The sequence below is a fragment of the Coregonus lavaretus genome (assembly GCF_964263955.1).
Source record: "Coregonus lavaretus genome assembly, chromosome: 3".
Taxonomy (NCBI): domain Eukaryota; kingdom Metazoa; phylum Chordata; class Actinopteri; order Salmoniformes; family Salmonidae; genus Coregonus; species Coregonus lavaretus.
This window is the reverse complement of record NC_139990.1, coordinates 43271880-43292624: the sequence shown is the minus strand read 5'-3', so window position 1 is coordinate 43292624 and position 20745 is coordinate 43271880. Positions and strand designations below refer to the sequence as shown.

The 20745-nt window shown below is 47.8% G+C and overlaps 1 protein-coding gene across 2 annotated transcripts in view; it reads right to left on the bottom strand.

Annotated features, from left to right (window-relative positions):
• Window positions 1–20745, bottom strand: part of LOC311113266 (protein Jumonji-like) — a 100281-nt gene that overhangs the window by 42767 nt on the left and 36769 nt on the right. For both annotated transcript variants that reach the window (XM_084156474.1, XM_084156475.1), the window contains exons 5-6: window positions 4139–4330; window positions 1116–1321 (exon numbers count right to left, since the gene is read on the bottom strand). In XM_084156474.1, the coding sequence (XP_084012600.1) occupies window positions 1116–1321; window positions 4139–4330 (398 nt within the window). The remainder of the gene's footprint in view (window positions 1–1115; window positions 1322–4138; window positions 4331–20745) is intronic.

The following is a 20745-nucleotide window of genomic DNA, read 5'->3' as shown; positions in this document are numbered from 1 at the left end:
AATCTGTCACCTGTTGGTTTGCCAAGGACAGGGAGAGGCTTCTGGCACCCCTCCTATACAACAGCAGATGCACAAAGGAGATCAGATCTGCGTCCCAAATGGCATCCTATTCCCTATATAGTGCGCTACTTTTGGCCAGAGCCCATAGGGCACCAATCAAAAGTAGTGAATTATATAGGGAATAGGGTGCCATTTGGGTCACAGCCTGAATGAAGGAAGACCCAAATTGGAATGTGTTTGAAATAGCACTCATGCTAAATATCCTTAATGATGTATGTCTGCCAAGGTTTTGTACATAAAGCCAGTAACTGTCAGTATTATTCCTCTGCATAAGGTGTCTGTGTGTGTGTCAGGGAGTGGCTGAGTGTTGCTGGGAATAATTAGGGAACCATCCCACTCCGCCCACCAGAGGGCATCACTGCTCCCAGTGCCATACAAAATAATGTGTATCAGACTATGTCAGCAGTGTAGTGGTGGAGTTTCCACCATATTGCTTCCTTAAACCTTACAGATCAGATCTGTAAACATTGAGGGGTTGTTATGGGAGAGAAGAGGCGTGTGAGATCCGAGATGAGATGGGTGGAGGAGAGAGTTAGTGGCAGAGGGAGAGGGAGAGTCTGGAGAGATGAGAGAGAGAGAGAGAGAGGAGAGAGAGAGAGAGAGGAGAGAGAGAGAGAGAGAGAGAGAGAGAGAGAGAGAGAGAGAGAGAGAGAGAGAGAGAGAGAGAGAGAGAGAGAGAGAGAGAGAGAGAGAGAGAGAGAGAGAGAGAGAGAGAGAGAGAGAGAGAGAGAGAGAGAGAGAGAGGGAGAGGGAGAGGGAGAGGGAGAGATCAACAGGAAGCTGTACCAGGAGGACAGGAAATGTAAACCCTCCAGCAGCGATGGTCTACTGGGGCCAACACTAACAGACTGGCACGCTGGCATCAGACCATTAAGATACAAACTGAAGCTGTCCCAAATGGCACCCTATTCCCTATATAGTGCACCACTTTTGTCCAGAGCCCTATAGGCGGTGATCAAAAGTAGTACACTACATAGAGAATTTTCAATAGAATGCCATTTGGGATTCAGTCCAGGTACTCTCCATCCCAGCCCATCCGTGTCTCCCTGGTGTACCTGCTTTGGGTGTTCCTGGGTGGGCCTGCTGTGGCGAAGGCTGTGGGTGGTGCCGGAGGTCCTGGCTGGGGGTCCTTTAGAGGTCCTCTGGTGCTCCCTCCGGGCCTCTCCCCGCTCAGCCCTCTCTCTGGCCTGGACAGCCTCTCTCCCTCTGGGCCTCAGGATGAGCTCCTTCCCCCGTAAGGACCTGCTGTGGCCATTCAACACTGGAACACAGAATGAGGACAATGAAATATATGGACAGTTTACACTAACAAAATATGTGAAGATCTGCCTTTCTTCAACATCAGTTTTACAACTTTTCTGTTTAACCTATCCTTACATTAACCTTGAATGTGGTGTGGCCAAAGCCACATTCACACTGAATGTGTAATTAACAAACCGTAAAAACACCATACTAAACTCAGCAAAAAAAGAAACTTCCTCTCACTGTCAACCCCTCATTAGTACATGTATAAGTGTTCCCTCTGCCCCCCTTGTCCTTGTGAGTGATTGTTTAATGTGAGGAGAGTGTAGCTCGGTTGAGCTCAGTGTATTTTGTATTGATGGGGTATATTTTCCCTGTGTGCCTGTTTGGTTCCAGTGCGCCTGTTTTGCGCACTGGACTGTTTGACGCATTTCTGCGTAACTCTATATTCCGGAATAAACTCTGTATTCTGTGATTTACCCTCCTGCACCTGACTCCTTCAAATCACCCATCACACACAGAGGTCAATTCAACGTCTAGTCCACGTTGGTTCAACGTAATGGAAAAAACGTTGATTCAACCAGTGTGTGCCCAGTGGGATGCAACTGCCTATCTGTCATGATATGTCTATATGTATATTCTGACTGTTACAGTTACATGTACATTATTATTACAAGGTAACTTGAAAAGACTGTGTTAGTCAAATCAGTTCAAACGCTTTCAGTGACTCACTGTGGAGCTCCCAGTAGTGTCATTCTAACAAACACCTATTTGAACTATGACAAATATTATTATTTTTTACAACGCTTTCATTTCAACGGCACTCAATATCTCCGGGAAAAAAGGAACAAAATAAATATAGTACCACCCACGGTGATATTAAAAAATCTAATCCGTCCATTCAAATATACTGCAGCTTTCAAACTCGAAGTACTGTTATGACAGGCCTACTGAAAAGAAAGTGTCGAATGTTGGAGAGTAAGATATTAGTTAAACAGAGAAATAGTCTTTGTTGGGTCAGTTAATCAGTGAAAGCAGTGCTCTATATCTGCCTGAGGGAGCTGTATTTTACACTAAGCAGTTGGTCTCCCGCCAGCACAGCATATTAAAGTGTCCTACTTGGCACAAGCTCTTGCTGGTAGAAGTCTCTGGTACCCTCAACGTGTGCAGGACCAACACTCCCCCCCCCCCACACACAGTAAGTTTCTCTCTCTCCCCTCTCTTGCTCTCTCTCTCTTTCCCTTTCACCCCACCTCCCCTCTCTCTCTCTCTCTCTCTCTCTCTCTCTCTCTCTCTGTAAGCTGGAGTCAGGTGTCAGTGCTGAGCTGTGTGTGGAGGGAGTCTAGTTTCTCCAGGATTATCTCCAGTTGACTGCAGTCTCTGGTTTCACCCCCCCTCCCATACATACTATTGACTGTCTGCACAAGGCCAAATGTGTTCACATCCATCCTAAGACACGCTTCCTCAAACACCGTGCTCCACTCTGGCTTTGTCCCAAATAGCACACTATTCCCTTTATAGTGATCTGGGCCCATAGGCCAAAAACTAAGGGCTCTGGTTAAAAGTAGTGCACTATAAAGGGAATAGAGTGATGGGCTCTGGTTAAAAGTAGTGCACTATAAAGGGAATAGAGTGATGGGCTCTGGTTAAAAGTAGTGCACTATAAAGGGAATAGAGTGATGGGCTCTGGTTAAAAGTAGTGCACTATAAAGGGAATAGAGTGATGGGCTCTGGTTAAAAGTAGTGCACTATAAAGGGAATAGAGTGATGGGCTCTGGTTAATAGTAGTGCACTATAAAGGGAATAGAGTGATGGGCTCTGGTTAAAAGTAGTGCACTATAAAGTGAATAGGGTGCCATTTGTGACTCGTCCTCTGTAGGCCCATAGAACAACCGAGGGCAGAGGAGAGGAGGTCTCTATATGTCCAACCATACGTTCTATATGAGACTCTATGTGTATACTGTACAAACATGGCTGCTCCTTTAAGACCCACGGCCCTGGGTGAGCTCTGGGTGAGCTCTGGGTGAGCTCTGGGTGAGCTCTGGGTGAGGGCTGTGTATACTTTGCTTCAGTTGAAGTGAATAACGCCTGGTGTTATGCATACAGGTTGTGTGTTTGTGTGTGTGTGTGTGTGTGTGTGTGTGTGTGTGTGTGTGTGTTTGTGTGTGTGTGTGTGTGTGAAGGGAGGATGATGGAGCTCTGTTTGTGGACATGGATCATTGAGTACTTGGTTATCTTCCTAAATGGCACCCTATTCCCTATGTAGTGCACTACTTTTGGCCAGGGTCCTGGTTAAAGGTAGTGCACTATATATGTTACAGTATATGCTCATGGTGTGAGAGGAGACAGAGATGTAATTCACTAGGCTTCTTCTGATTGGTGAGGGAGAATTATACAGTATGGGCCTCTGTTACTCTGTTACTAGGTGGAGTAGAATGACGTCTGGGAAAGAGTCAGTGACTGAGTGACTGAGTGACTGAGTGAGTGAATAACTGAGTGACTAAGTGAGTGACTGACTGAGTGAGTGAGTGACTGAGTGACTGACTGACTGACTGAGTGAATGACTGAGTGAGTGAATGACTGAGTGACTAAGTGAGTGACTGACTGAGTGAGTGAGTGACTGACTGAGTGACTGACTGACTGAGTGAGTGAGTGAATGACTGAGTGAGTGAATGACTGAGTGACAAAGTGAGTGACTGAGTGAGTGAGTGACTGGCTGACTGAGTTATTGTGAGCAAGCCAAGCAAACGACTGAGTGACTGAGTGACTGAGTGACTGAGTGACTGAGTGAACTAGAAGGAGAACAAAACAAACATGGTAGATCAGTAGTGAGTACCATGTCCATTGGAAACCTTCTTCCCCAGCGTTGTTTTGTTTTTCCGCTGTGAGGACGGACAGGAAGTGGAGTTGTGGCTGAGAGCTGACATCCTGTCGTCACACTCCTCCTCCTCATCATCTTCATCCTCCAGATCCACATCATCCTGGGCACTCCCAAAGTACGCCATGTTGCCTGGCAACGCAGCCGAGCCTGAGAGGGAGGAGAGTAGAGGGGGAGGGAGGGCGAGCGCAGACAGAGGGATGGGTATGGAGGAAGAGAGGGACAGACAGAGGGAAACAGATGGCTTTAGAAAGGAGTCTGCAGCACACAACTGAGCCTATATTACCACTAGCCTTAGCAAGAAGAACATTCATATATTGCAACACATTTTGACGTAGAGATACTCAAGACAATGATGAAGAGCTCTTATTGCAGTATGACATGGTTTGAGGCCATTGTTGGCATGGAAAGTACCAGATGTGCATGTGCTTCAATCTTCCTCTGACCAGAAAATCAGTGGTCATTTTCTGTTTATTTCCCAATTCTACACGCTGAATCACCACCGTCGGTCGGCACCCAGCAGGTGATCACACGGCCACACGCTGCTTTTCACCGTTGGTCGACACGTGTGTTTAGTCCTTTATTCATCTCCATCCATACTACCCACCTCCCTCCTCATAGTTCCATCCATACTACCCACCCCCCTCCTCACAGTTCCATCCATACTACCCACCTCCCTCCTCATCTCCATCCATACTACCCACCCCCCTCCTCACAGTTCCATCCATACTACCCACCTCCCTCCTCATCTCCATCCATACTACCCACCCCCCTCCTCATAGTTCCATCCATACTACCCACCTCCCTCCTCATAGTTCCATCCATACTACCCACCTACCTCCTCATCTCCATCCATACTACCCACCTCCCTCCTCATAGTTCCATCCATACTACCCACCTCCCTCCTCATAGTTTCATCCATACTACCCACCTCCCTCCTCATAGTTCCATCCATACTACCCACCTCCCTCCTCATAGTTCCATCCATACTACCCACCTCCCTCCTCATAGTTCCATCCATACTACCCACCCCCCTCCTCATAGTTCCATCCATACTACCCACCTCCCTCCTCATAGTTCCATCCATACTACCCACCTCCCTCCTCATAGTTCCATCCATACTACCCACCTCCCTCCTCATAGTTCCATCCATACTACCCACCTCCCTCCTCATAGTTCCATCCACACTACCCACCTCCCTCCTCATAGTTCCATCCATACTACCCACCTCCCTCCTCATAGTTCCATCCACACTACCCACCTCCCTCCTCATAGTTCCATCCATACTACCCACCTCCCTCCTCATAGTTCCATCCACACTACCCACCTCCCTCCTCATAGTTCCATCCATACTACCCACCTCCCTCCTCATAGTTCCATCCATACTACCCACCTCCCTCCTCATAGTTCCATCCATACTACCCACCCCTCTCCTCATAGTTCCATCCATACTACCCACCTCCCTCCTCATAGTTCCATCCATACTACCCACCTCCCTCCTCATAGTTCCATCCATACTACCCACATCCCTCCTCATAGTTCCATCCATACTACCCACCTCCCTCCTCATAGTTCCATCCATACTACCCACCCCCCTCCTCATAGTTCCATCCATACTACCCACCTCCCTCCTCATCTCCATCCATACTACCCACCTCCCTCCTCACAGTTCCATCCATACTACCCACCCCCCTCCTCAAAGTTCCATCCATACTACCCACCTCCCTCCTCATAGTTCCATCCATACTACCCACCTCCCTCCTCATAGTTCCATCCATACTACCCACCTCCCTCCTCATAGTTCCATCCATACTACCCACCCCCCTCCTCAAAGTTCCATCCATACTACCCACCTCCCTCCTCATAGTTCCATCCATACTACCCACCTCCCTCCTCATAGTTCCATCCATACTACCCACCTCCCTCCTCATAGTTCCATCCATACTACCCACCTACCTCCTCATAGTTCCATCCATACTACCCACCTCCCTCCTCATAGTTCCATCCATACTACCCACCTCCCTCCTCATAGTTCCATCCATACTACCCACCTCCCTCCTCATAGTTCCATCCATACTACCCACCCCCCTCCTCAAAGTTCCATCCATACTACCCACCTCCCTCCTCATCTCCATCCATACTACCCACCTCCCTCCTCACAGTTCCATCCATACTACCCACCTCCCTCCTCATAGTTCCATCCATACTACCCACCTACCTCCTCATAGTTCCATCCATACTACCCACCTCCCTCCTCATAGTTCCATCCATACTACCCACCTCCCTCCTCATCTCCATCCATACTACCCACCTCCCTCCTCATAGTTCCATCCACACTACCCACCTCCCTCCTCATAGTTCCATCCATACTACCCACCTCCCTCCTCATAGTTCCATCCATACTACCCACCTCCCTCCTCATAGTTCCATCCATACTACCCACCTCCCTCCTCATAGTTCCATCCATACTACCCATCTCCCTCCTCGTAGTACCATCCATACTACCCACCTCCCTCCTCATAGTTCCATCCATACTACCCACCTCCCTCCTCATAGTTCCATCCATACTACCCACCTCCCTCCTCATAGTTCCATCCACACTACCCACCTCCCTCCTCATAGTTCCATCCATACTACCCACCTCCCTCCTCATAGTTCCATCCATACTACCCACCTCCCTCCTCATCTCCATCCATACTACCCACCTCCCTCCTCATAGTTCCATCCACACTACCCACATCCCTCCTCATAGTTCCATCCATACTACCCACCTCCCTCCTCATAGTTCCATCCATACTACCCACCTCCCTCCTCATCTCCATCCATACTACCCACCTCCCTCCTCATAGTTCCATCCACACTACCCACCTCCCTCCTCATAGTTCCATCCATACTACCCACCTCCCTCCTCATAGTTCCATCCATACTACCCACCTCCCTCCTCATCTCCATCCATACTACCCACCTCCCTCCTCATAGTTCCATCCACACTACCCACCTCCCTCCTCATAGTTCCATCCATACTACCCACCTCCCTCCTCATAGTTCCATCCATACTACCCACCTCCCTCCTCATAGTTCCATCCATACTACCCACCTCCCTCCTCATAGTTCCATCCATACTACCCACCTCCCTCCTCATCTCCATCTATTAGTATCCCTGCACATTATAAATACAGTATTGAACTGATCCTGTATATAGTATGCTTACCCCTATACATATCTACCTCTATCACTCCAATATCCCTGCACATTATAAATATGGTATTGAACTGATCCTGTATATAGTATGCTTACCCCTATACATATCTACCTCTATCACTCCAGTATCCCTGCACATTATAAATATGGTATTGAACTGATCCTGTATATAGTATGCTTACCCCTATACATATCTACCTCTATCACTCCAGTATCCCTGCACATTATAAATATGGTATTGAACTGATCCTGTTTTTAGCTTCTTACTTTCTCCTGTTCTTCTTATTTCTTATTTTTATATCTCGTGTGTTTCTGTTCTACCTTGTTATTCTTAGTACTACATTGATATTGATTACTGTATTGTTGGGTTTGGAGCTAGCAAGAAAGGCATTTCACTGTACTTGTGCACGTGACATTAAAACTTGAAACTTGAAGACACATCTGGACACACCACATGTCTATGGGACACTGTGTATTAATAGCCCCTGGGCCACGACACTAATCAACCAACCCTGGAGGCATCAGCTTAACCTAATGACAGAATGCATCCCAAATGGCACCCTATTCCCTACATAGTGCACTACTTTTGACCAAGACCCATATGGCCCCTGGTCAAAAGTAGTGTACTATGTAGAGAATAGGGTGCCATTTGGGACTCAGCCTGAGAGAAAAAGACAGCTCCCTCAGTCCCTCCGACCTCCGACCTCAGTCCCTCCGACCTCAGTCCCTCCGACCTCCCTCTAGTCCACCATTGTCACGGATTCAGCCGAGGCTGCTCCTCCTCCTTGCTCGGGCAGGCTTCGGCGTTCGTCGTCCCCGGAGTACTAGCTGCTGCCGATCGATATTTCGGTGTTTGTCTTGTTTGGTCTTCATTGTTTACATCTGTTTCCCATTATGTTTGATTGTGTTCCCTTTAATACCCTCTGTTTCTCATTGTGTATTGTGCGTTATTGTTTTTGGTCTTTGCGGCAGTTGCCCACGTGTGCAGGTCTTGTTATTTCCCTCGCTGTTCGAGGTTGCCAGTGTACTTTGTTTTGTTGCACTGAATCTAGTAAAGTTTCTGCCAGTAGCTCGGTGTCCTGCTCTTGACTTCGCCTACCGCATACACGTCGCCTTGACAGAATAACGCACCAATTAGACATGGAGTCAGCAGGAGTGGCGGTGCCAGCTGGATCAATAGAAGAGCACGTAGAACAACAAGCGGCTATGATCCAGGCTCTCGGCACCGCCATGGAACAGGTGGTGAAAACCGTGGAGCGATGGGAAAGAAGAAGTTGGTCTACACCTCCTCCGACGATACCACCACCATCAGCTATGCCCATCGCTTCATCTCCGGGGTCCAGTGGGATTCGGCTCTCGCTCCCGAGGGCTTATGACGGCACAGCTGCCGGGTGTCAGGGTTTCCTGCTCCAGGTGGAACTCTACCTGTCAACCATCCACCCGGCGCCCTCGGGATACGAGAGTGTGTCCGCCCTCATCTCCTGTCTGTCCGGCAAGGCGCTGGAGTGGGCCAACGCCGAGTGGGGGGGAATAGACGCCGACACAGTCAACTATGCAGAGTTCACCCGCCGCTTCAGGGCAGTATTCGATCATCCACCAGAGGGTAAGGCGGCGGGTGAACGTCTATTCCACCTTCGACAGGGGAGGAGGAGCGCGCAGGAGTTCGCACTGGACTTCCGGACACTGGCTGCCAACGCGGTTTGGAATGAGAGGGCCCTCATCGACCACTACAGATGTAGCCTGAGGGAGGACGTGCGTCGGGAATTGGCCTGCAGGGACACCAACCTAACCTTCGATCAACTGGTGAACATGTCGATTCGCCTGGACACCCTGTTGGCTACCCGCGGACGTCCGGACTCGGGGCCGTCCATTCCATCCCCCAGCACTTCCGAGCCGACCCCGATGGAGCTCGGAGGTGCTGGTACTAGGAGAGAGACCAGGAGAGAGGCCGTCCCCTGCACCAACTGTGGCCGCAGAGGACACACTGCTGGTCGGTGCTGGGGAGGGTCTCCTCGGAATCGAGGCAGTAGGCCGCGCACTGATGAGTCATTCCAGTTGAGTAGGCGCCCAACTCACCCAGAGCTCCCATATGTGTAATTAAAGTTGTGTTTCCCGAGGTTTCTCCTCATTCCCAGCATAAGGCGCTAGTCGATTCAGGCGCAGCTGGGAATTTTATCGACCGCCATTTCACCCATAAGTTAGGGATTCCTATAGTTCCAGTGGATGTGCCCTTCCCTATCCATGCCCTAGATAGTCGCCCTTTGGGGTCTGGGTTGATTAGGGGGGTCACGGCGCCGCTCAGGATGAAAATGCAGGAGGGCCATGAGGAGATAATTTGGTTGTATTTGATTGACTCTCCTGCGTTTCCCGTGGTGTTGGGGCTTCCCTGGTTGAAGTCTCATGACCCCAACATTTCATGGCAACGGAGGGCTCTCAAGGGATGGTCTGATCAGTGTGTCGGGAGGTGTGTGGGTGTTTCCGTAGGGGCCACGACGGTGGAAAGTCCGAACCAAGTTCCCACCATGCACATTCCACCTGAATATGCCGATTTGGCTCTCGCCTTCTGTACAAAAGAAGGCGACTCAATTACCACCCCATTGACAGGGGGATTGTGCAATAAACCTCCAAGTAGGCGCTGCGCTTCCACGTAGCCATGTGTATCCTCTGTCTCAGGAGGAAACGGCGGCTATGGAAACGTATGTCGCCGAATCGCTGAGACAGGGATACATACGGCCGTCCACTTCCCCTGCGTCCTCAAGTTTCTTTTTTGTGAAGAAGAAAGATGGGGGTTTACGCCCGTGTATTGACTACCGTGGTCTCAATCAGATCACCATCAAATATAGCTATCCTCTCCCTCTGATTGCTAGTATGACGGAGTCATTACACGGGGCGCGATTCTTCACAAAAATGGATCTCAGGAGCGCGTACAACCTGGTGCGCATTAGGGAGGGAGATGAGTGGAAGCATTCAGTACCACCTCGGGTCACTATGAGTACCTCGTCATGCCATACGGGTTAATGAATGCTCCTTCAGTCTTCCAATCGTTTGTGGATGAGATTTTCCGGGACTTACATGGACAGGGTGTAGTGGTGTATATTGATGACATTCTAATATACTCCGCTACCCTCGCAGAGCATGTGTCCCTGGTTCGTCGGGTGCTTGGTAGACTGTTGGAGCATGACCTGTATGCAAAGGTGGAGAAATGTCTGTTCTTCCAGGAGTCCATCTCCTTCCTGGGACACCGGTTGTCCGCGTCAGGGGTGGAGATGGAGATTGACCGTGTTTCAGCCGTGCGCAATTGGCCGACTCCCTCCACGGTGAAGGAGGTGCAGCGGTTCTTGGGTTTTGCCAATTACTACCGGAGGTTTATCCGGGGCTTTGGGCAGGTAGCAGCTCCCATTACCACTCTGCTAAAGGGGGTCCGGTGCGTCTGCAGTGGTCGGCTGAGGCGGACAGGGCTTTTGGGCATCTGAAGGACCTGTTTACCTCGGCTCCGGTGCTGGCGCATCTGGATCCCTCTTTGGCGTTCCAAGTTGAGGTGGATGCGTCCGAGGCTGGGATCGGTGCTGTACTGTCTCAGCGCTTGGGTACGCCACCTAAACTCCGCCCCTGTGCTTTCTTTTCTAAGAAGCTCAGTCCGGCGGAGCGCAATTATGATGTGGGGGACAGGGAGCTGTTGGCTGTGGTGCAAGCCCTGAAGGCGTGGAGGCATTGGCTTGAGGGGGCTAACCCTTTTCTCATTTTGACTGACCATCGTAACCTGGAGTACATCCGGGCGGCGAGGAGGCTATGGTGGCTAGGTGGGCTATGTTTTTCACCCGATTTGTGTTTACGCTCACCTATAGACCAGGGTCACAGAACGCTAAGGCAGACGCCCTGTCCCGACTATATGACACAGAGGAGAGGTCCATTGAGCCTACTCCCATACTTCCGGAGTCTTGTCTGGTGGCACCGGTGGTATGGGAGGTTGATGCGGACATCGAGCGGGCGTTACGTACCTATCCTACTCCCCCACAGTGTCCAGAGGGTCGGAAGTACGTGCCGCTCGAGGTTCATGATCGATTAATATATTGGGCTCACATGTCACCTTCCTCTGGCCATCCTGGTATTGGACGGACAGTGCACTACCTTAGTGGAAAGTACTGGTGGCCCACTTTGGCTAAGGACGTGAGGGTTTATGTTTCCTCCTGCTCGGTGTGCGCTCAGTGTAAGGCGCCTAGACTCCTACCCAGAGGGAAATTACAACCCCTACCCGTTCCACAACGACCGTGGTCTCACCTCTCGGTGGATTTCGTCACGGACCTTCCCCCCTCCCAGGGGAATACGACGATCTTGGTCGTTGTGGATCGGTTTTCAAAGGCCTGCCGTCTCATTCCTATGCCAGGTCTCCCTACAGCCCTACAAACTGCTGACGCCCTGTTTACTCACGTCTTCCGGCACTACGGGGTACCTGAGGATATAGTGTCTGATCGGGGTCCCCAGTTCACCTCTAGAGTCTGGAGGGCGTTTATGGAACGTCTGAGGGTCTCGATTAGCCTTACCTCAGGGTTTCACCCCGAGAGTAACGGGCAGGTGGAGAGAGTGAAGCAGGATGTGGGTAGGTTTCTGAGGTCCTATTGCCAGGACCGGCAGGGGGAGTGGTCGGAATATGTCCCCTGGGCAGAAATAGCCCAAAACTCACTTCGCCACTCCTCAACTAACCTTACGCCTTTTCAGTGTGTGCTAGGTTATCAGCCGGTCCTGGCACCTTGGCATCAGAGCCAGATCGAGGCCCCTGCGGTGGACGAGTGGTTTCGGCGCTCTGAGGAAACCTGGAACGATGCGCATGTCCATCTACAGCGAGCGATCAGGCGGCAAAAAGCGAGCGCCGATCGCCACCGCAGTGAGGCTCCGGTGTATGCACCGGGAGATCGGGTCTGGCTCTCGACCCGAAACCTGCCCCTTCGCCTGCCCTGCCAGAAGCTGGGTCGGCGGTTTGTGGGGCCATTTAAAGTCCTGAGGAGATTGAACGAGGTATGTTATAGGTTACAACTGCCCATTAATTACCGCATTAACCCCTCGTTCCATGTGTCTCTCCTCAGGCCGGTAGTAGCTGGTCCACTCCAGGAGAGTGAGGTACGAGAGGCTCCTTCGCCCCCGCTGGACATCGAGGGGGCTCCGGCATACTCAGTCCGTTCCATCTTTGATTCGAGGCGTCGGATGGGGGGCCTGCAGTATCTCGTGGAGTGGGAGGGGTACGGTCCGGAGGAACGGTGCTGGGTCCCTAGGAGGGACATCCTAGATCCCTCCATGTTGAGGGATTTCCACTGGAGTCATCCGACTCGCCCTGCTCCGCGTCCTCCTGGCCGTCCCCGAGGCCGGGGTCGGCGCACGGCTGGAGCCACGCGTCAAGGGGGGGGTACTGTCACGGATTCAGCCGAGGCTGCTCCTCCTCCTTGCTCGGGCAGGCTTCGGCGTTCGTCGTCCCCGGAGTACTAGCTGCTGCCGATCGATGTTTCGGTGTTTGTCTTGTTTGGTCTTCATTGTTTACACCTGTTTCCCATTATGTTTGATTGTGTTCCCTTTAATGCCCTCTGTTTCTCATTGTGTATTGTGCGTTATTGTTTTTGGTCTTTGCGGCAGTTGCCCATGTGTGCGGGTCTTGTTATTTCCCTCGCTGTTCGAGGTTGCCAGTGTACTTTGTTTTGTTGCACTGAATCTAGTAAAGTTTCTGCCAGTAGCTCGGTGTCCTGCTCTTGACTTCGCCTACCGCATACACGTTGCCTTGACAACCATGATGCTGATCCTCACCGAGAGGAGACCCCAGGCTACTGCCCTTCTCACAATGGAGAGCCTGTTCAGCCTACTCAGCCCTCTCTCTGCCCAATGGCACATGAATGGCCATTTATCTTCTCTGAAAGTCACTGGGTCCATAGCACTGTCTGCCTGCTGCATGGGCTTCCATGTGATTGTGCATTGGGGAGATAGTAGTCCATGCAGAGTTGCATGGTGGGCTAGTGATTGATTGCAATTAGGCTAAGCATTGGGGCCGGTGTGAATGTGTACAGGCATTGGGGAAAGATTCCATTGAGTTGCATGGGTTAGACCAAGAAAATAGATCAGAAAAGCAATCATGACAATAGAGCTGCATGGGCGAGAAAAACGCTGAGCATTCATGCCTGTGTGCATTTGTACTGGTATCCATAGTGCTACATGTTGAAGTATGGCACTTGACATGAGACAAGTCTTAGCAGCAGGTGGGCAGGTATTTGCTGTTTCTGGTGGTATGTGAGCTGGTTGGTATTGTAGTGTAGTGTACTGTGAGTGTGAGCTGGTTGGTATTGTAGTGTACTGTGAGTGTGAGCTAGTTGGTATTGTAGTGTACTGTGAGTGTGAGCTGGTTGGTATTGAGGTGTACTGTGAGTGTAAGCTGGTTGGTATTGTATTGTAGTGTACTGTGAGTGTGAGCTGGTTGGTATTGTAGTGTACTGTGAGTGTGAGCTGGTTGGTATTGTAGTGTACTGTGAGTGTGAGCTGGTTGGTATTGTAGTGTACTGTGAGTGTGAGCTGGTTGGTATTGTAGTGTACTGTGAGTGTGAGCTGGTTGGTATTGTAGTGTACTGTGAGTGTGAGCTGGTTGGTATTGTAGTGTACTGTGAGTGTGAGCTGGTCGGTAGTGTAGTGTACTGTGAGTGTGAACGTTGTGTGGTTGGTTGACATTGTATTATAGACGTTGTGTGTGAGCTGGTTCAGTTGGTATTGTACTGTAACGTTGTGTGTGAGCTGGTTCAGTTGGTATTGTACTGTAACGTTGTGTGTGAGCTGGTTCAGTTGGTATTTTACTGTAACGTTGTGTGTGAGCAGGTTCAGTTGGCATTGTACTGTAACGTTGTGTGTGAGCTGGTTCAGTTGGTATTGTACTGTAACGTAGTGTGTGTGAGCTGGTTCAGTTGGTATTGTACTGTAACGTAGTGTGTGAGCAGGTTCAGTTGGTATTGTACTGTAACATTGTGTGTGAGCAGGTTCAGTTGGTATTGTACTGTAACGTAGTGTGTGAGCAGGTTCAGTTGGTATTGTACTGTAACATTGTGTGTGAGCAGGTTCAGTTGGTATTGTACTGTAACGTAGTGTGTGAGCTGGTTCAGTTGGTATTGTACTGTAACGTTGTGTGTGAGCAGGTTCAGTTGGTATTGTACTGTAACGTTGTGTGTGAGCTGGTTCAGTTGGTATTGTACTGTAACGTTGTGTGTGAGCTGGTTCAGTTGATATTGTACTGTAACGTAGTGTGTGAGCTGGTTCAGTTGGTATTGTACTGTAACGTTGTGTGTGAGCTGGTTCAGTTGGTATTGTACTGTAACGTTGTGTGTGAGCTGGTTCAGTTGGTATTTTACTGTAACGTTGTGTGGGAGCTGGTTCAGTTGGTATTGTAATGTAACGTTGTGTGGGCCACTGACTACAACTGATGTATTAGTGGGTTGAATGGGTCCTCCGTCTCACTGCCACAGGAAAGGCTACTATATTCTACAGGCCTTTAGGCTGTTATTCTGCGCTTGTCCCAAATGACACTCTATTTCCTTTATAGTGCACTACTTTTGAACAGGGCCCATAAGGCTCTGGTCAAAAGTAGTGCACTATATAGGGAATAGGGTGCCATTTGGGATGCCACTATGGAAAATATGTTGGTAATACTGAGGCAGGGATAATAAAGCTGCTAATAAAGCTGGTGGTTCTCTTCCCTTTTCCTCTAGAATACATTACAGGAGTATATAGTGTTACAGGAAACAGATTAGTACTCCAATAAGGCAAAGAAATACACATTATTAACCAACAATAAAGTACAGCATGACTCATTCATTCACTTCCTGGTCTATAACATGTACCTGGTCTACAACATGTACCTGGTCTATAACATGTACCTGGTCTATAACATGTACCTGGTCTATAACATGTACCTGGTCTATGACATGTACATGGTCTATAACATGTACCTGGTCTACAACATGTACCTGGTCTATAACATGTACCTGGTCTATAACATGTACCTGGTCTATAACATGTACCTGGTCTACAACATGTACCTGGTCTACAACATGTACCTGGTCTACAACATGTACCTGGTCTATAACATGTACCTGGTCTACAACATGTACCAGTCCGCATTTCAGTCAACCAGTCCGCCAGCCAGTTAGTCAGCCAGCCAGCCAGCCAGTCAGTCAGTCATTCAGTTCACCAGTCTGCCAGTCCGCCAATCAGCCAGCCAGTCAGCCATTCAGTCAACCAGTCCGCCATTCAGTCAACCAGTCCGCCAGCCAGTCAGTCCGCCAGTCAGCCAGCCATTCAGTCCGCCAGTCAGCCAGCCAGTCAGTCAGCCAGTTAGTCATCCAGTTAGTCAGCCAGTCCACCAGCCAGTCAGCCAGCCAGTCTGTCAGCCAGTCAGTCCATCAGTCAATTACTCTGATCAACCAGGGCTCAGAGGGAGACAGGCTGAAGAGAGAGAGAGGCTGATTTGTTTACAGCAGCAGTCTGTCATTCTGTCTCAGGAGAGCTCCTATAACAGGCCTGCTGTCTCCTGGCTGCCTAGAGATGTCTGATAACAGGCCTGCTGTCTCCATGAATACACAGCAGGGTCTGTTACACAGTGTACTGTGACTATACAAGTGTGAAGACGCTCTTTCTTCACAAGAGACATTTGCTTACTTGCTTATGGCGGCGCGATGCGCAGGATGATGGGATGCCATAGCTCTCTGTTGTTCATGACAGCTAGTATTGTAGGTCCTCTCAATGAATAAAGAAATATTTATTATTTTCTTCCTCACAACAATCATGTGAAAGTAGAGAGCACTGGGGGATAAATCATATACAATTCATACTGTAGACTATGCATGCATACAGCGAATACAGAGTTCTGGTCTCTACTGGATTCTACTGTCATATATTTTCTCCTACAGTCAGTTTTTCACATCACAATATCTCAGGTCTAGATTATGTCAAGCACTGTTTGATAGATGACTTAGTGAAAATCATTGCACATTGCACATTGCATTTGACTGATTGTATTCGATTGAACATCTATCAAATCGAGATGAATTAATATTCTTACTTGACATGCTCAACATTTAAATGCTTGTTCTTGGATTTTCTGCAGCTTTCCAAGTTAAATAAATGTAAATAAATTAGCTTTCATCATGTATTAAATAATTTACTACTTTTCCCAGCTAGACTTTTAGACTGAAATCCAGTGTGCATATGAAGTCATGTCTGTGTGAAAGATTAGTTGGTCAGTTGGAAAGCACTGCTTTAAAACACAACGGTTACATCCCAAATGGCACCCTATTCCCTATATAGTGCACTAGTCAAAAGTAGTACAGTGGGGGAAAAAAGTATTTAGTCAGCCACCAATTGTGCAAGTTCTTCCACTTAAAAAGATGAGAGAGGCCTGTAATTTTCATCATAGGTACACGTCAACTATGACAGACAAAATGAGAAAAAAATATCCAGAAAATCACATTGTAGGATTTTTTATGAATTTATTTGCAGATTATGGTGGAAAATAAGTATTTGGTCAATAACAAAAGTTTCTCAATACTTTGTTATATACCCTTTGTTGGCAATGACACAGATCAAACGTTTTCTGTAAGTCTTCACAAGGTTTTCACACACTGTTGCTGGTATTTTGGCCCATTCCTCCATGCAGATCTCCTCTAGAGCAGTGATGTTTTGGGGCTGTCGCTGGGCAACACGGACTTTCAACTCCCTCCAAAGATTTTCTATGGGGTTGAGATCTGGAGACTGGCTAGGCCACTCCAGGACCTTGAAATGCTTCTTACGAAGCCATTCCTTCGTTGCCCGGGCGGTATGTTTGGGATCATTGTCATGCTGAAAGACCCAGCCACGTTTCATATTCAATGCCCTTGCTGATGGAAGGAGGTTTTCACTCAAAATCTCACGATACATGGCCCCATTCATTCTTTCCTTTACACGGATCAGTCGTCCTGGTCCCTTTGCAGAAAAACAGCCCCAAAGCATGATGTTTCCACCCCCATGCTTCACAGTAGGTATGGTGTTCTTTGGATGCAACTCAGCATTCTTTGTCCTCCAAACACGACGAGTTGAGTTTTTACCAAAAAGTTATATTTTGGTTTCATCTGACCATATGACATTCTCCCAATCCTCTTCTGGATCATCCAAATGCACTCTAGCAAACTTCAGACGGGCCTGGACATGTACTGACTTAAGCAGGGGGACACGTCTGGCACTGCAGGATTTGAGTCCCTGGCGGCGTAGTGTGTTACTGATGGTAGGCTTTGTTACTTTGGTCCCAGCTCTCTGCAGGTCATTCACTAGGTCCCCCCGTGGGGTTCTGGGATTTTTGCTCACCGTTCTTGTGATCATTTTGACCCCACGGGGTGAGATCTTACGTGGAGCCCCAGATCGAGGGAGATTATCAGTGGTCTTGTATGTCTTCCATTTCCTAATAATTGATCCCAGAGTTGATTTCTTCAAACCAAGCTGCTTACCTATTGCAGATTCAGTCTTCCCAGCCTGGTGCAGGTCTACAATTTTGTTTCTGGTGTCCTTTGACAACTCTTTGGTATTGGCCATAGTGGAGTTTGGAGTGTGACTGTTTGAGGTTGTGGACAGGTGTCTTTTATACTGATAACAAGTTCAAACAGGTGCCATTAATACAGGTAATGAGTGGAGGACAGAGGAGCCTCTTAAAGAAGAAGTTACAGGTCTGTGAGAGCCAGAAATCTTGCTTGTTTGTAGGTGACCAAATACTTATTTTCCACCATAATTTGCAAATAAATTCATAAAAAATCCTACAAATCCTACAATGATTTTCAGGATTTTTTTTCCTCAATTTGTCTGTCATAGTTGATGTGTACCTATGATGAAAATTACAGGCCTCTCTCATCTTTTTAAGTGGGAGAACTTGCACAATTGGTGGCTGACTAAATACTTTTGTCCCCCACTGTATATAGGGAATGGGGCGCCATTTGGAACACAGTCAACAGCTGGTGCTGCTGCTGTTCCATTGACACGCCACTACTATACTGTTCCATTGACACTCCACTACTATACTGTTCCATTGACACTCCACTACTATACTGTTCCATTGACACTCCACTACTATACTGTTCCATTGACACTACACTACTATACTGTTCCATTGACACTCCACTACTATACTGTTCCATTGACACTCCACTACTATACTGTTCCATTGACACGCCACTACTATACTGTTCCATTGACACTCCACTACTATACTGTTCCATTGACACTCCACTACTATACTGTTCCATTCACACTCCACTACTATACTGTTCCATTGACACGCCACTACTATACTGTTCCATTGACACTCCACTACTATACTGTTCCATTGACACTCCACTACTATACTGTTCCATTGACACGCCACTACTATACTGTTCCATTGACACTCCACTACTATACTGTTCCATTGACACTCCACTACTATACTGTTCCATTGACACTCCACTACTATACTGTTCCATTGACACTCCACTACTATACTGTTCCATTGACACTCCACTACTATACTGTTCCATTGACACTCCACTACTATACTGTTCCATTGACACGCCACTACTATACTGTTCCATTGACACTCCACTACTATACTGTTCCATTGACACTCCACTACTATACTGTTCCATTGACACTCCACTACTATACTGTTCCATTGACACTCCACTACTATACTGTTCCATTGACACTCCACTACTATACTGTTCCATTGACACTCCACTACTATACTGTTCCATTGACACTCCACTACTATACTGTTCCATTGACACGCCACTACTATACTGTTCCATTGACACTCCACTACTATACTGTTCCATTGACACTCCACTACTATACTGTTCCATTGACACTCCACTACTATACTGTTCCATTGACACTCCACTACTATACTGTTCCATTGACACTCCACTACTATACTGTTCCATTGACACTCCACTACTATACTGTTCCATTGACACTCCACTACTATACTGTTCCATTGACACTCCACTACTATACTGTTCCATTGACACTCCACTACTATACTGTTCCATTGACACTCCACTACTATACTGTTCCATTGACACTCCACTACTATACTGTTCATCATTGGCTTAATAAAGCATAATAAAGGAAATGGTTTAAATCATCCACAATAATGAACAGGATTGACTGTTAGATGAGGGGTTGTGACTAGGAAAAGAAAAGGAAGCATTTACATTCTTTATGCTTCAATGTCATTAACCCAGTTTAACCTAACTGGCAAAGCAACAGTGATGAACCATGAGATTGATGTATGGATGGATGATGTGTGGTTGATATATAGATGGATGATGTGAAGTTGATATAGACATGGATGTTGTGTGGTTGATGTATGGATGGATGATGTGTGGTTGCTGTATAGATGGATGATGTGTGGTTGATATATAAATGGATAATGTGTGGTTGATGTATAGACGGATGATGTGTGGTTGATGTATGGATGGATGATGTGTGGTTGATGTATAGACGGATGATGTGTGGTTGATGTATAGACGGATGATGTGTGGTTGATGTATAGACAGATGATGTGTGGTTGATGTATGGACGGATGATGTGTGGTTGATGTATAGACGGATGATGTGTGGTTGATGTATAGACGGATGATGTGTGGTTGATGTATGGATGGATGATGTGTGGTTGATGTATAGACGGATGATGTGTGGTTGATGTATAGACGGATGATGTGTGGTTGATGTATAAACAGATGATGTGTGATTGATGTATAGATGGATGATGTGTGGTTGATGTATAGACGGATGATGTGTGGTTGACGTATAGACGGATGATGTGTGGTTGACGTATGGATGGATGATGTGTGGTTGATGTATAGACGGATGATGTGTGGTTGATGTATAGACGGATGATGTGTGGTTGATGTATAGACGGATGATGTGTGGTTGATGTATAGACTGATGATGTGTGGTTGATGTATAGACGGATGATGTGTGATTGATGTATAGACGGATGATGTGTGGTTGATGTATAGACGGATGATGTGTGGTTGATGTATAAATGGATTATGTGTGGTTGATGTATAAACGGATGATGTGTGATTGATGTATAGATGGATGATGTGTGGTTGATGTATGTTTCATGGTAGGCTGTATGTACTGTATATCATTACACTACCAGTGTAACAACAGACCGTGTACTGTATATCATTACACTACCAGTGTAACACCAGACCATGTACTGTATATCATTACACTACCAGTGTAACAACAGACCGTGTACTGTATATCATTACACTACCAGTGTAACACCAGACCATGTACTGTATATCATTACACTACCAGTGTAACACCAGA